At 34.9% G+C, this 15,425-nt stretch overlaps 1 protein-coding gene across 1 annotated transcript in view; it reads right to left on the bottom strand.

The window, feature by feature from the left end:
- LOC140158592 (uncharacterized) overlaps positions 1–15,425 on the bottom strand; it is a 44,598-nt gene that overhangs the window by 13,206 nt on the left and 15,967 nt on the right. Inside the window, exons 8-11 of the mRNA XM_072181743.1 lie at positions 14,381–14,774; positions 11,330–11,866; positions 9,374–9,764; positions 2,733–3,095 (exon numbers count right to left, since the gene is read on the bottom strand). Of these exons, the coding sequence (XP_072037844.1) occupies positions 9,415–9,764; positions 11,330–11,866; positions 14,381–14,774 (1,281 nt within the window). The 3' untranslated portion in view covers positions 2,733–3,095; positions 9,374–9,414. The remainder of the gene's footprint in view (positions 1–2,732; positions 3,096–9,373; positions 9,765–11,329; positions 11,867–14,380; positions 14,775–15,425) is intronic.

Below are 15,425 nucleotides of genomic sequence, written 5' to 3'. Positions count from 1 at the left end.
TGCGAACCACTACATCACGCCCACCGCGGTAATTAAGATGAAAAATGAACTTAACATTAAGATCACAGGGATGTTGTGATGCAAATGGACTGTATAGTTTTCTAGCCACTGAGGCTCCTGCCAGTATTCATGAAAAGGTTGTTAGTAATTTAACCCTATATGACCTTTGACCTCGACACATGAGCTACCTTGAATTCAACCATCACCTACTTGCTGCGAAGATGGTAACTCATACTCACTAGATCGAGGTTTATATAGTTTGATCAGCACCTAATAGGCGGGAAATGTTAGGCTTTTACCACTGCGCTGAAAAGTAGACCCACGTTAGGTATGCTAAAGTCAGACATTTTGACTTTTAAGCCTTCCGAATTCGGCACATTTGCAGTATGCAATCATAAGAAAATGGTCAACTTTGGGCTTGTCATTTTATATGAAGTCAACCTATAAAATTACTGGGATTGAGCAAAGTTGTAATTTAAGACTAGTAGTCATATAAAAGTGATGTTTTGAAGGTTGACCACATCGACTTTGGGCCCCCTAAAAATGTTGAATTTGCAATCAATTTCATCTTTGCGAGGGAGCTGTTTGAAATGTAAATAAATTATCACCTCAATGTCTTAGATATGCATTGTATTTGTCCTATATATAGCATCAGTGACAACAAAAACAATTAATCTGACGAAAAATGTAAATTTAGGGGGGCTTAACTTGCCAGTATACAAAACATTACATTTTTTTTGCATCTCTAATGACCCTGTGACACAACGCGCAATATTACAAATATTTTTTTATTTTTAGAAAGGCCTGCAACTGTGCGAATTTGGAAGGCTTATAAGTCAAATTGGCCCCAATATTGAAAATATAATGAAATAAAAGTAAATAGGGTCAATAACTACACATCTAGTCATTTATTTTCAATATTGTAGCCATTTTGACTTTTAAGCCTTCCAAATTCAGCACATTTGCAATCATAAGAAAATGGTCAACTTTGGGCTTGTCGTTTTATATGAAGTCAACCTAGACAATTACTGGGATTGAGCAAAGTTGTAATTTATGAGTAGTAGTCGTATAAAAGCGATGTTTTATAAATTTTGAAGGTGGACCACATCAAATTTGGGCCCCCTGAAAATGTTGAATTTGCAATAAATTTCATCTTCGTGAGGGCGCTGTTCGAAATGTAAATGAATTGTGAGCTCAATTTTTTGGATATGCATTGTATTTATCCTATTTATAGCATCAGTGACAACAAAAAACAATTAATCTGACAAAAAATGTGCATTTAGGTGGGCTAAACTTTCCAGTATACAAAACATTACTTTTTTTTTTTGCATATTTAATGACCCCGTGAAACAACACGCAATTACAGACATTAATTTATTTTTACTTTTTGACAAATTGAGCATGCAATTAGTGTGTATACAAGGTTTCAGACCTCTCTTTTTATCAGGAAGGTACAGGGTTCCAAAGATGAAATTCATTCAAAAGGGCAACTTTTGGGTCCAAATTTAGATCCTCCTACTCCAACTTTAAATGGCTGCCATAGAAAATCTGTATATTAAAAATAAAATGGAAATAAAGGTAAATAGGGCCAATAACTACGTATCTAGTCATTTATTTTCAATATTGTGGCCAGTTTGACTTTTAAGCCTTCTGAATTCGGCACATTTGCAGTACATGCAATCATAAGAAAATGGTCAACTTAGGGCTTGTCGTTTTATATGAAGTCAACCTATACAATTACTGGGACTTAGCAAAGTTGTAATTTAAGACCATTAGTCATATAAAAATGATATTTTATAAATTTTTAAGGTGGACCACATCGACTTTGGCCCTTCTGAAAATGTTGAATTTGCAATAAATTTCATCTTCGTGAGGGCGCTGTTCGAAATGCAAATGAGTTGTGACCTCAATTTTTTGGATATGCGTTGCATTTATCCTATATATAGAACCAGTGACAACAAAAAAATAATTAAACTGACAAAAAATGTGAATTTAGGGGGGCTAAACTTGCCAGTTTACAAAACATTACATTTTTTCTTGCATATTTAATGACCCCGTGACACAACGCGCAATTACAGATTTTTTTATTTTACTTTTTGACAAATTGGGCATACAGTTAGTGTGTATACAATGTTTCAGACCTTTCTCTCCTTTTATAAAGAAGGCACAGAGCCCCAAAGATGAAATTTATTTTAAGGGCAACTTTGGGGTCTAAATTTAGGCCCCCCTACACAAATTTGCAGGTTTTTAATATTTTTACAGGTACAACATATGACTAAAATATAAAGCAAATCTGAGGGGGTCAGGTGGGGGACCTCCTTGATTTCATATAGAGTGACCCTAATTCAAGAGATATCACATTGACAAGGTAAGGATGCACCCTCCCCCACGCCAAGCATTTCTATAGCCCCTACCCTGACCGGCCCAGATTTTGCACTTTGGGTGAATTGGGTTTTTTTAAATTTTTTTACTCAAATCACGTAAAATCAGCAGTTTGGGGTCAAAATGTATTGATTTTGACTGAATTTTTTTTAAAATTCAAAACATTTTCAAAATATGTTTGCAAAAAATCATCAAATTTTTGCCAAATTTTCAAGCTTTCAGTGATATTTTTAGCCTCCAGGAAAAAAACCCTGAACGACCAACCCTACTTGAAAAGTCCAACCGCCGATAAAACAGGATTTTTTTGTGGCCTACAGGACTAAAACCCCAGAATATACATTTAGGCCTACCTTTAGGTCTCTCTGGTTGCGGCTGTTGGTCCTTATTTTCTCCATTTAGCTCAAACCATTCCTGATTAACAAACTCAGAGCCCAGCACTTTGCATGAATAACACACCATTGTACCATCTTCATTGATGAGGTTTCGCTTCAAGGTAGAAGTACACTTCATAATTTGTCTCTCTAGCCTTTCAGTATATTTCAATTCTATAGATTTCTCTTGGCATATTGCATGGAATACAAGGGATGCCACATCTTCTGATGGTAGGTGAAGATTTTGCCTCACTACATCAAGCACAGTTATGGAGCTCACATTCAAGTCCACTTCATTCTTGTCTTCCCCACTCCCGCTGGCTTCGTTCTGATAATTAGAACCTAAGATAAATTGAAAGTAAAATAAATGAATACACAATTCCAACCACACTGTAATATAGAAAGTTTTGGTATTGTGACTTGGATAACAATAGGCCATTCTTCAGAAATTGAAACTATTTTGATTTTATAAAACAATAATAACATTTCTTCTGTTACATCGTCAACATGATTTCTGTTCACTGAAATGATCCAAGAAGTAAAGAAATAATTTCCCACACTAACTAAATGATTTGGTCTTTACATGCATAAATTAGCATTTAACATAATACTCAGTTTCACACATGTTTTCGTATATTAAAGAAAACTTGGGCAGGAGGTCCAATACACCTTTTTCATAATTGACCACTTTGTTGCCGTTGGCGGCGTTTGGCTCTGCAAACTCCAATTAGGCCGAGCAGAAAACTGAAAGCGAGGCCAAAGACGTAAATTACAAACTCCTAATTATGTAAAGTCAATTTGCCATAACTATAAGGACTATCTAGCTGAGACTTGGTACTTGTAATACAAGGAAAATATGACATTCTTAAAATTATGTTTAGCATTTTGCTAATTGTAATTAATTAGAGGCTATTCGAGTTCATTTTATTTTTTCAAGAAATTAACCCTAATTAATTATGCAGCAAGTGGCAACAAAGTGGTCAATTACGAAAAAGGTCTAGAGTTAATTTGGGTGGGCAAGTTTTTGTTGTTGAGAAAAGAGCAATTTTATGGCATGATAACATGTTTTGTCTGATGTCACACACTTTGATGACCCCTCCTAAAATATGGATACAATTTTTGAAACTGGAGATGGTACTTTGTAATATAGGCTATTAAAAAATACAATTCACTAGTTGTAGCTAAGGATGAGTAAAGCCTCACAAATTAGTCTGGCTCAGATGACAAAAACAAATTAAAAGGCATGGGTAGATTCAATATAAATAACATACATGACAGAACCAAAAGTATTACTGTGAATGAACAGATTCATTGAGTAGGATTGTTGGAAATTTAAAGTTATATTTTTGTTAGCTAAATCCAAGCAATCATTATTAACAAATCTGAGCTTTCGCCACCTTGGCTGACGGCTTGATCACAAATGACCTGGTCCACTGCTTGTCCCACTTGCTAATGATGTATCCTCAAGCAGTGGACCAGATCATCTAAGCCATCAGCCAATGTGGTGAACGCTCAGATTCCTAAGTAAAAATATATTGGATTTAGCTAACAAAAACCTAAATTTTGATTATTACTGAGCATGGAAAAAAGAACATATACAGGGTGTCCCAGAAAAAATTACCGGGTGAATAAAATTGAACGTAAGTCGAGAAGTAGACACCAGAATCACAAAATTGAAAATTTAACGCATAGCCTATTTTATTGTGTATCACATACGAAAATTTTATTTGAATCGGTTGACTGGTTGCGAAGAATTTAATGATTACATAATGCGCGCATCAAAGCAAATCATTCCAAGTTTGATCACAGGCGCTTTTTTCATACTCGCTCACCCTTTCCAAATTCAGTCCACATTACCTATTTTATAATCTGATGGTGTTATGTTATTCATGCTTTCACTGAAGATGAATAACAGTTTGTCCAAGAAAACTTTGATTTCTGTAATTGGAAGCTTTCCATCTTTAATTCTTTAGGTTGTACAAATATGTTATATTTTAACTTTCCAAAGAACCTTTGAGCCAAGAATAACAATTTGCGTGTGATTTTTGATACCATGCAACATTAATGAAGTTTTAAATTTTAAAAGATTTAAACTTTGCATCACAATTTCTACGAAATATTCCAAAAACTTTAATGTGTGTAAGAAATCTTTTAAGCCACCTGGAATTCTTTTATGCAATAATTCTTTATGCAACATTTATATCAACATTAACAAAAAAGATATTTACTAGTACTTATCAAGCACCATCTTATATGCAAGGTTTCATTTTCAATATCGTGCAGGTTTTCAAATTTGAACAAAACCTAATTAAATGTTTTGCAAGAAACAGATTGTTTGGAAAGACCGAAAAGGATTTCACAAAACAAAACATGAAGCCCATTGACAGTTAACAACTATAGTGTGCATTGTGTTGAATAATTTTTCTTTCAAACTTGGAATGAACTGAATTGATGCATGCGTTATGTAATCGCTCATTTCTTCGCAATCAGTCAACCAATTCCAGTAAAATTGACGTATAGGATGCAGAATAAGATGGCCTACACGCTGATGTTTAGATTTTTGGATTATGGTGTCTATTTCTCGACTTACACCCAAATTCATTCGCCCGGTAAATTTTTTCTGGGACACCCTGTATGTGGTGTGATGAAGCAAAATCAGCCTGAAGTCTGGCATATTCAATTTTAATTTTTCTACTTTGATGTATAACAATTTTAATTTTTCTACTTTGATGTATAAAGCATTTGATTTGCCAAGCTACATTTTGCAGAAAACCCCATTGAAATTAGACAAAGTGTTCCAAAGATATGAGCAGTTGAATGGTTTCCAAAACAATAGGAAAGACAAGAAATAATTTCCTTTGTTTGACAATACATTTATATCAAAATCAATATTTCTGACTTCCAACTGATTTTGCTTGATCACATGCATTATGTGCTATACGGCGCCAGTTTTGAACTCTTCAAACTTCTAAAAAGAGTAAAGTGTTATACCAGTGTTATATGCTTTACATTTTTCTCTTTGCTGAATCAAATTCTCCCTGATCTAGTACAAATACCCCTTGGTGGCACCAGAATTATGTATGTTTGAGGGGAAGGGGAATGAACTCATCTTGTTGAAACCAATACACCCTCTATTGAAGATATGACCTCAATCTCCCACTCAGGGGATTTCATATGGTATCAACCATTCAGGTAACCCCATTTGAAATTCAAACACCCTGCGGGGAAGAGCAAGGTTATGTCCTCAATAGGCAGTGTATGGATTTTAACTGAAATAGCCCAATGGGAGATAATGGCACGAAAAAACAACCCTGTTTTACGGACCCAAAAGTTGCGTTTTCCAAATTTAAATAAATAAATAAATAAATAAATAAATAAATAAATAAATAAATAAATAAATAAATAAATAAATAAATAAATAAATAAATAAATAAATAAATAAATAAATAAATAAATAAATAAATAAATAAATAAATAAATAAATAAATAAATAAATAAATAAATAAATAAATAAATAAATAAAATAAATAAATAAATAAATAAATAAATAAATAAATAAATAAATAAATAAATAAATAAATAAATAAATAAATAAAGGCCAATGCATGTATATATAAGTTATTTAGTGGTTTTTATGGTTATCTTGTTATGCAAAGATTTGCTTGAAAGATTTGTTTGAAAATTATACAGAATGTGTGGATGGGTGAAAAAAACTCTGTCAATTTTTAATTTTTTTTCCAAAAGAACGTTTTTGACTTACATAATTTTATTGTAATTGAAAAATGCAATAGACTTTGTACACAGAGTGCTTTTGGCATGCTGCCAAGTTCATCAAATCAGCTTAATTTATGAAAACAGATAATTTGTTAAATGTGCCTGTCCACCACAAACTGGTCGTAAAGTCAGCATTTTCCATTTTGAGATACAATCAAAAACAGTTTATATATGGATTTCTATGTAAAATATATTAGGAATTTGACCTTTGATGAACCATAACTTCACTTCCAGATGTCCGCTGAAGCTGGTTGAGGTGTCATTTTGAAGCTGAAAGCGCATTCTTTCAAAATCTGCACTAAACAGAAAATGGTCTAGGCCGACTTTACTACCACTTTGTGGTGGATGGTCACAAATGTGATTTTCTCTCCTTTATACATGTTAGGGTGCATCAAAAGCCCCTCATGTCAACCATATTTTTTCTACCTAGTGTCAAACTGTGCCATTTAACTAGAAAATCATCCCCTCCAAATTTAAATTCAATCGGAGGTCGGGAAGGGGTCCACCGTGAGCTTAAAGTTCGGACAGGGGCAATCAATAAAAGTCGGCCGGCAGCTATTGTATTATATATACTGTTATACACACACATTAATGGCTGCCTTTAGTGAAAGTTTTTAAAGTACTTCATATCTCAGCCAATACTCAATCAAATGCAAATCCATTTGAACTAAGCAAAAAGGCAGCTATTTTCAGACATATTTGAGGTCATAATAATAGCTGCCATGTGCATGTTTCTCTATTTACAGCTGTTTCTGCATGGAAAATGGATCTGTCACACGCTACAAGCTTAAAGTTTGTGTATGATAGGTGTCTTTAACTAAATGACAAACCAATCAGGCAGCTATTTAGTTTTCATTACTTTATATACTACACATCACTGTGGCTGCCATATGAATAACAATGTAATAAATTGCTTAATATTTATCAGTCCATATGATATGCTTTCTCAGATTAGGTGTCTGTTTTCTATCTTGCTCCACCACTTGCAAGACATTGATTATGTTCCTCACTCTGGGCAGTAGCTAGGAAATCTGTATGACGGTTTCACAACACTTTCTGCTGCATCATTTACCACATTGACGGCTCTAACATTGCTAAGCGATAGCAGTAAAGCTAAGGACTCGGGCCAATCAATTACATTCAAGCAGTCGTGTATGTCCAAACTGCTGAATAGTATCAAAATCTCTCTAATGCAGAATCACATTGAACAGCTTCCGCAAGGCACTGTGACAACAAAGCACTACCAAAGATATGTGAATTTGTTGTATTTGCAACAATAATCTAAAGTTCCTGCTGGATAACATGCAGTGTTGCTTCTGACCCGCCATGGAACGATCTTCAGTTGTACAAGCGCCTCCTGCAGTATGCCAATATCAATTTCGGTGTTGCAACAAGTGCATGCAAACCCACAAAGCCCTGAGCAGACATCTGTGGTACGGTACATGTATCTCACCGAAGAGATGGCACTGCTTGCTCTCTTCAGTGGAAAGGTACCAGTACAATAGAGACAAGCTTTAGCGAGAAGGCTACTTGAACTTAAACCTGATGCAGCAGCACTAAAGCCATATATTCGCTTGGCGCAGGCTTTGGAAGCCAAAGTTCCCTGACCCTGAGTGAGAATATCACTTAGTCAACAGTCGTCCTACCTGATTTTGCAGGCAAGGTTCACTATGAACATCCTGAAGATCAATGACAAATTCCAAACAGACAATGTTGACACTTGGCCCGAATCCTCAGTTTATCTGCAATCGCTTAGCAATGTTACAGCCATCAATGTAGCTCAATGTGGTAAATGATGCAGCAGAACGTGGCGTGAAACTCAGTGCAGATTTCCTAGCTGCTGCCCAGAGTTAGGAACATTATCAAAATGTCTTGCAAGTGGTGGAGCAAGATAGAAAATGGACACCTAATCTGAGAGAGCGTAAACTGAATGATGTTACCTAATTTACCAATATCATATGGACTGATAAGCAACATAGATACGTACATTTATTACATTGTTATTCATTAATGTTCAGTATAAAGTAATGAAAACTAAATAGCTGCCTGATTGATTTGTCATTAAGTAAAAGGCACCTATCATGCAAACTTTAAGCTCGCAGCATGCGATGGACCCATTTTCCATGCAGAAATGGCTGTAAATAGAGAAAGCGCGTGCACATGGCAGCTATTATTATGACTTCAAATATGTCTGAAAATAGCTGCCTTTTTGCTTAGTTCAAATGGATTTGCATTTTATTGAGTATTGTCTGAGATATGAGGTACTTTAAAAACATTCACTAAAGGCAACTATTAATATGTATGTATAACTGTATATATAATTCAATAGCTGCCAGCCGGACTTTTACTGGTTGCCTCTGTCCGAACTTTAAGCTCACGGTGGACCCCCTTCCCGACCTCCGATTGAATTTAAATTTGGAGGGGATGATTTCTAGTTAAATGGAACAGTTTGACACTAGGTACAAAAAATATGGATGACATGAGGGGCTTTTGATGCACCCTAATACATGTACACACTGCATAAGTCTGGTTTTTGATTTATTTCATTGCAAAAATGCTACTTAATAAGGACAGTGATTTTTTTCCAAGATATTGGTGATTGGTCTTAACAAATGAGATATTTAATGGTAAACTTTTTTTTTAATTTTCTTGACTTTTTGTAGAAACACTAAATTATCTAAATTCTATAATTTTTTTGGAGCTAACAAATGTATAGGTCCAATTTCAACAAACAAGGTGTCATATGAAAGGTAATCAAAATTAGACAATTTTCTTGCCAGCAAGAGTTTTGGGACATTATTAAATACCTGTACCATGCCCCTTTCTGCTGCTGCCACACTACTAACCTTTAATTTCCATCTTATTCATGAAGGTTGCATCCAAGCTCCTACTTAGTGTTCCACTTTTTTTTTTTTCTTTTTTCTGCCCTACGAAGATGCTCATACTGTTCTTGACTTTCAAATTCTGATGCCAACACTTTCCATAACCAACTTTTACGATGTGTAAGTTTGAAATTTGACCTTAGCTTTTTAACATATCGATTAAGCTGCGATTCAAATCGGCTGCTGTATATTAAATCCACAGAGTTCTCTTGGCATATTGCATCGAAAACAAGCCAACTGATATCTTTCTTTTGTAAATTCAGATTCTCTCTCACAACATCTAGTATTGTGGTATGCTTCACAAGTAAATATACTTCAGCCATCTTTTGGGACTTTCCCGCTTTCTGAGTCACATCTGAAATCAAATGTTTATGCAGATAACTTTAGTACCAAATATTAACTGAGAAGAAAGAGTAAAGTATGCCAACTTGATGTGGGAAACAAGTAAACCGGGGGAAGCAGCAAGCAGGGAGAACATGAACCACATCATGCTAAGAAATAGGTGAAGTTTGATGGCTAAAAATGACCAATTCCAAAGCCCACAGAAGTGTAAAACATGCAAAAGCAAACGGACAGATTGTTTTGGTTTAGGAACATGTTTGGATAAGGGAGGGCATAACAGACATACAAAAGTCCATGCAGCATACAGGGTGTCCCTGAAAGAACTGTACCATCAAACTTTCATTTTAGGTATCTTAATGCCTGAAACAAACAGAACTAAAATAAGTTCATGTTGTTGAGGCATAAAACAGCTACTTTTTGACATTAATTTTGGCAACTTACAGCTCCATTTTTGAATTATATGACAATTTGAAAATCACACCTCATTTTGAATCCATTTCACATAGTCAAACATAATCTATTAGGCCAAAAAAAAAGTTGTTTGTTTGTCCTCCACCGCCCGCTCCTCAGTTTAAGGCCTGATCAATTTTTTTTTTTTCCATTTTTTTTTAAATAAATAAAAAATTCAATTTTCTTTTTCAGATTTGGAGTATCTCTGGACCTAGCTAGAGCTAAATGGTAGGATCATTCATGGTTGAAAATAAAAGTCCCCCCTATGCAAAGTTTTAATTTGTGTTCATGTCATAATCTATAATTATTAATGACTTCAAAATACATTGGATTTATATCCATTTTTAAATCATTAAAAGACTATGACATGAACACAAATTATAACTTTGCATATTAAAGAAACAAAATGTTGTTTTTTAAGTCACCATGAATGAGTGTAGCTTTTAGCTCTAGCAAGGTCCAGGAATACGCTAAATCAACAAAAAAAAACAATTTTTAAAAATTAAAAAAAAAAAAATCCGCCCACCCGCACCTCCTCTTTCAAAGCTGTGGAGGACAAACAAACAATTATTTTTTTGGCCTTATGAATAATCATGACAAAAAATGCCTTGTGCTCAGTGCTTGGTATACCCCAGATGCAGATCATTGATTGATATCTGAATATGCTGAATGGATTGAAAATTAGGTATTTTTGTAAAATTCTTATATTCCTGAACGAAACTGTCGATTTTCATAATTCAGCATCTTCCTTGGGATTTTGGATCACCATGGCTTTATTTCTTGAAAGATTTCAATGAACGAGGTCTTAAATATGAGCTAAAAGATGCATCTATTGGCTGCTGGTTCTAATTATAACAGTCTTTGTTTAGGATATACAGAGTGACAATAACTAGTACCTTAATTAGTTTGCAGTCTCTATGGCAACCTTTTGAACAGAAAACATGTGTAAATTTATCATTTTGTACCATTACATTAGGGAGTCCAGATTTGCCTTAAAAGTTGCCTATTTCTGTGGTTAACACAAAGTACACAACTCTAATGAATTAGCAAACAAATTACAAGCAATAAAAACAGAAATACCTTTACCTTTCAATTCAATATTTGCTTTCCTTTCCTTTCGTAACTCACCTTGTGCTCTTTTCTGTTGATTTTCTCTTGTCTCTGATTGTTTTCCAAGCATGTTGTCATCCTTTCCATTTCCAAATTCACCACAAGCTCTCTTCCGTTTATGTGCTCTTGTCTCGGCACGTTGAGCTACATGTACATTTTGTACACTTGTTGGGCCAAAAGGATTGTGCCATGATAAGAGGTTTGTTGGTTTCTGTTGGTGCTTATTTTCTTCACATATTTGATGAAATTGCTCCTCACTAACAAATTCAGACCCCAGTACTTTAATCCACAAATACACCACTGTACCATCTTCATTAATGAGGTTTTGCTTCAAGGCAGAAGTACACTTCATAATTTGTCTCTCTAGCCTTTCAGTATATTTCAGCTCTAAAGATTTCTCTTGGCATATTGCATGGAATGCAAGGGATGCCACATCTTCTGATGGTAGGTGAAGATTTTGCCTTACTACATCAAGCACAGTTATGGAGCTCACATTTAAGTCCACTTCATTCTTGTCTTCCCCACTGCTGCTGGCTTTGTTCTGATATTTAGAATCTGATAATTAAAGAGAAATACATATACTTACACCAACCAAAGTGCAACAATCTTTTTGGTATTGAAATTAACAAATTGAAATGCTTCTGAAATTCAGGACTTCAAGGAAAACCTTTTTTAATGAGCAGTAAGAAACGAATACTGGAATACAAAACCCACCAAAGCCCATGGAAAGTGATTTTGAGAAAAGTAAAAAACAAATGTGCATCATAATCATATGTGTACATGCTGGATTTCATATGCTCAATAAGGGTGGATTTGGGTTCAACATTTATAAATATGATAGGCCTTTGTATAAGCAACAATTTCCCATGCTTAACTTAATTTGGCTAAAGTATGGACTTGGGTAGGCTTTGTATTCATGTATTCAAATACTTGAAAACCCCTGAATTGGAGACGGAAACATGAAATGGTAACAAATTGTAACTGAATGACCTCGAATGACCTTGTCAATTTTGTTCACATAATAATGTTGATCTTTTCCACCAAGTTTCAAGAAATTGTTGCTGGTCAGGAAAAACCTCTTATGTGGCAGTAACTGAAGTTGAAACAGTCATTCAACACAAACAAATAAATTGAGATTCACCTGTGTTGCCTGGGGTTTATCATACCAAGCAACAAATTCCAATAATCTCAGCTTAAGTTTTTTAACCTCATATAACCATATGACCCATACAGTAATCCCAGGGCAAGTGTAAAAAAATCAAAATTGTTTATAAATTCCTTCCAAAATTGAAGGATAGGATAAGTCATTCAAATTGTCATTTGGTTTTTTAGAAATGACAAATTTGGCAAAAAACAAAGAAAACAGCAGTATTGACGAAGTTGAAGCCCCATTCAAGTACATGTAGCTAATTTATAATACTGTCAGTAGTATATAAATTACACATTCATGTAAAATGTCTGGTTTCGTCAAAATACATGGCTTTCGGCTGAACCAGCATAGTTAGCACATCTATGACAATGACAAAGGTACTAAAATATGAATTTTGATGATTTTTACGATCGTCCAGATGAGCAAATCACTGAATGGGCCTTTAAATAATCTTATAAAATTGTGGCTTATAATTTTCATGAAAATCCACCAATCTTTAGTTTTTGACCACTTGACCCCTAAATTTTGGGAACATACCGGTACATAATATTGATTATTTTTTATGAAATCCAACATGACAATCTTCATTTATTTATTTATTTATTTGAACTCATATGACCTTTGGTGATTTTGAAATGACCATGTAAAACTTTGGCACCCAATGCTCATTAATTTGGCCAAGTCTTTCAAAATATCCTGGGGTGCTATAGTCCGGTGGCAGACCAAGGTAGGTTGGTTTTGCAGTTAAGTGTTTTTGTTTGTTGATTATTGTTTTATAGGTGGTACAAAATCAGATTCCGAGGGATGTAAAATTGTCACCCCTGGGCAATTTGAGATATCCAAGGTCAAAGTTTATACACAGGGGTCAAAATTTAAAACTTGTCCGATTTTGTCCCATCCTATGTCAAATTATTCCTCTTGTTATAGGGATTCAGAAAATATATAGTTTCAATCTACGGCTTATCGTTGTGGAGTTCTGAGCAAAAAGGTTGAAGGTTAAATAGAAAACACCAGGGGTTAAAATAGAAAAATGTCCCAATTTTGATGAAAATGGTCACAAATGGTTCTTTCTGTGACAACAACTCTAATAAAAATTAGTTTGAACCACCTAAAATGACTTGTTGCCTAGGTAACACAGCAAAATAGGTCATTGCCAATAAGTTCTATTGATGTTGACCTATGGTACTTCCCTGAATGGTTACCTAGGGAACGAGTCTTTACAGTTGGTTATAACTATTCTTTATTAGATTGAGATTGCCAACAATTTGAGACCATTTTCATCAAAATTGGAGCATCTTATCTCTTTTAGTCCCTGTGGCTCAAAATTACTATTTGACCTTTTAGCGTATAACGATAAGTCAGAGGTAGGTCAAACTATACATTTTCTGAATCCTTATGATCACAGGCACATTATGGTATGGGTTTTAAAAATAATTGCACATTTTGAATTTGACCCCTGTTTAAACTTTGACCATGGAAATCATGAATTGCCCAGGGGTGACAATTCTAAATCCCCCACAATCTCATTTTGTACCACCTATAGAATAATAATCACTTAGACTGCTCACTCACCGATTGATTGCGGGTTTAACGAGTGCAGTTCATTTTGGTCTTCGACACCCTGGCAGTTTCTTTTTGGTGTCCACTAAGTCTTGCTCCAAATTTGTGGCCCATTTCACCGACATAGGAATGTTTGCGCATGGTATCTCGTATACATAATCAGTGGTGCTGAGAGATTTTATCGTTCGGTTTCATAGCTGTGGCTATTCCGTCTTTCTAATTTTTACTGTCTTTCTTGGTGTTAGTCTTGCTCTGTTTTTTCACCATGTTTTCTTTAACTTGTGTTTTTGTCGCATACTAATTATATTTTTTAATAATCCAGGGGCATCCATCCATACAAAACAATCAAATACACATACCTTCAAAACACATTTTAATGTCCTTATTCATTAAAGCTGCATCCAGGCTTGTTTCTATACCACTTCCATCAGTTGCTCTACAAAAATTCTCATACTGTTCTCCACTTTCAAATTCCGATGCCAGCACTTTGCATATCCAACTATAGGGTGGTTTCCCGGGTGGTTTAAGGCCAAAAATTGACATAAACCTATTTATCTTGCTTCGCAAATGGACATCCAATCTTTTGGTGTAGTTTAAGTCTACAGATTTCTCTTGGCAAATTGCTTGGAAAACAAGTGGACCAAGATCTTCAACAGATAAATCCTTATTTTGCCTCAGAAGATCTAGTATTGAAGTACGCTTCACAGATATATATGCTTCAGACATCTTTTGGGACTCCTTGCTGAGTGACATCTGAAATCAAATTTTAATGAAGATAAATTTATAACCTTGTTACTTTAAATTCAAACAACAATTACTGTGATGCTGTGGGAATTTTTCAGGAAAGCAAGACTTTTAGGTCCCACAGTCTCGATTCCATCTCTGGGGGATTTGTCACCAAATGGATTATGTCGGATATTGAACACAATCTTGACCCAAATCAATTTGGTAACCGCAAGGGTGTTTCAACTTCACATTATCTAGTCAAACTGGTTAACAATTTGTGTTTTCTTACAGACCAATTGAAATCAAAGTGTTCGGTTGTTATAACCGACTTCAGTAAGGCTTTTGACCTTATCAATCATAATATCATCATCAAGGACCTTCTTAACTTGGGAACTCGTCCATCAGTGATCTCTTGGGTGTGTAGTTTCTTAGAAGAACGAATGCAGTGTGTTCGTTATCAAAATCACATACTTGATATTATATTTTTGTATTGTTGTATTGAAAGTACGGGGGTGGGAGGGAGGATAGGCTAGCATATGTGAGTTTTGTTGCTGTGAGGACTCTGATTGTGGTATAATTCGGGATGTGTCTAGTGTCATGCGGAGTGGTGTGGGTGTGCAACTGTTGTGAGTGGTTATGTGCCCTTTCAGTGTGCTGTTGTGGTTTGTGCTGTGCAAA

The sequence above is a fragment of the Amphiura filiformis genome, chromosome 8, assembly GCF_039555335.1.
Source record: "Amphiura filiformis chromosome 8, Afil_fr2py, whole genome shotgun sequence".
Classification (NCBI taxonomy): Eukaryota; Metazoa; Echinodermata; class Ophiuroidea; order Amphilepidida; family Amphiuridae; genus Amphiura; species Amphiura filiformis.
This window is presented reverse-complemented; position numbering and strand designations above follow the sequence as displayed.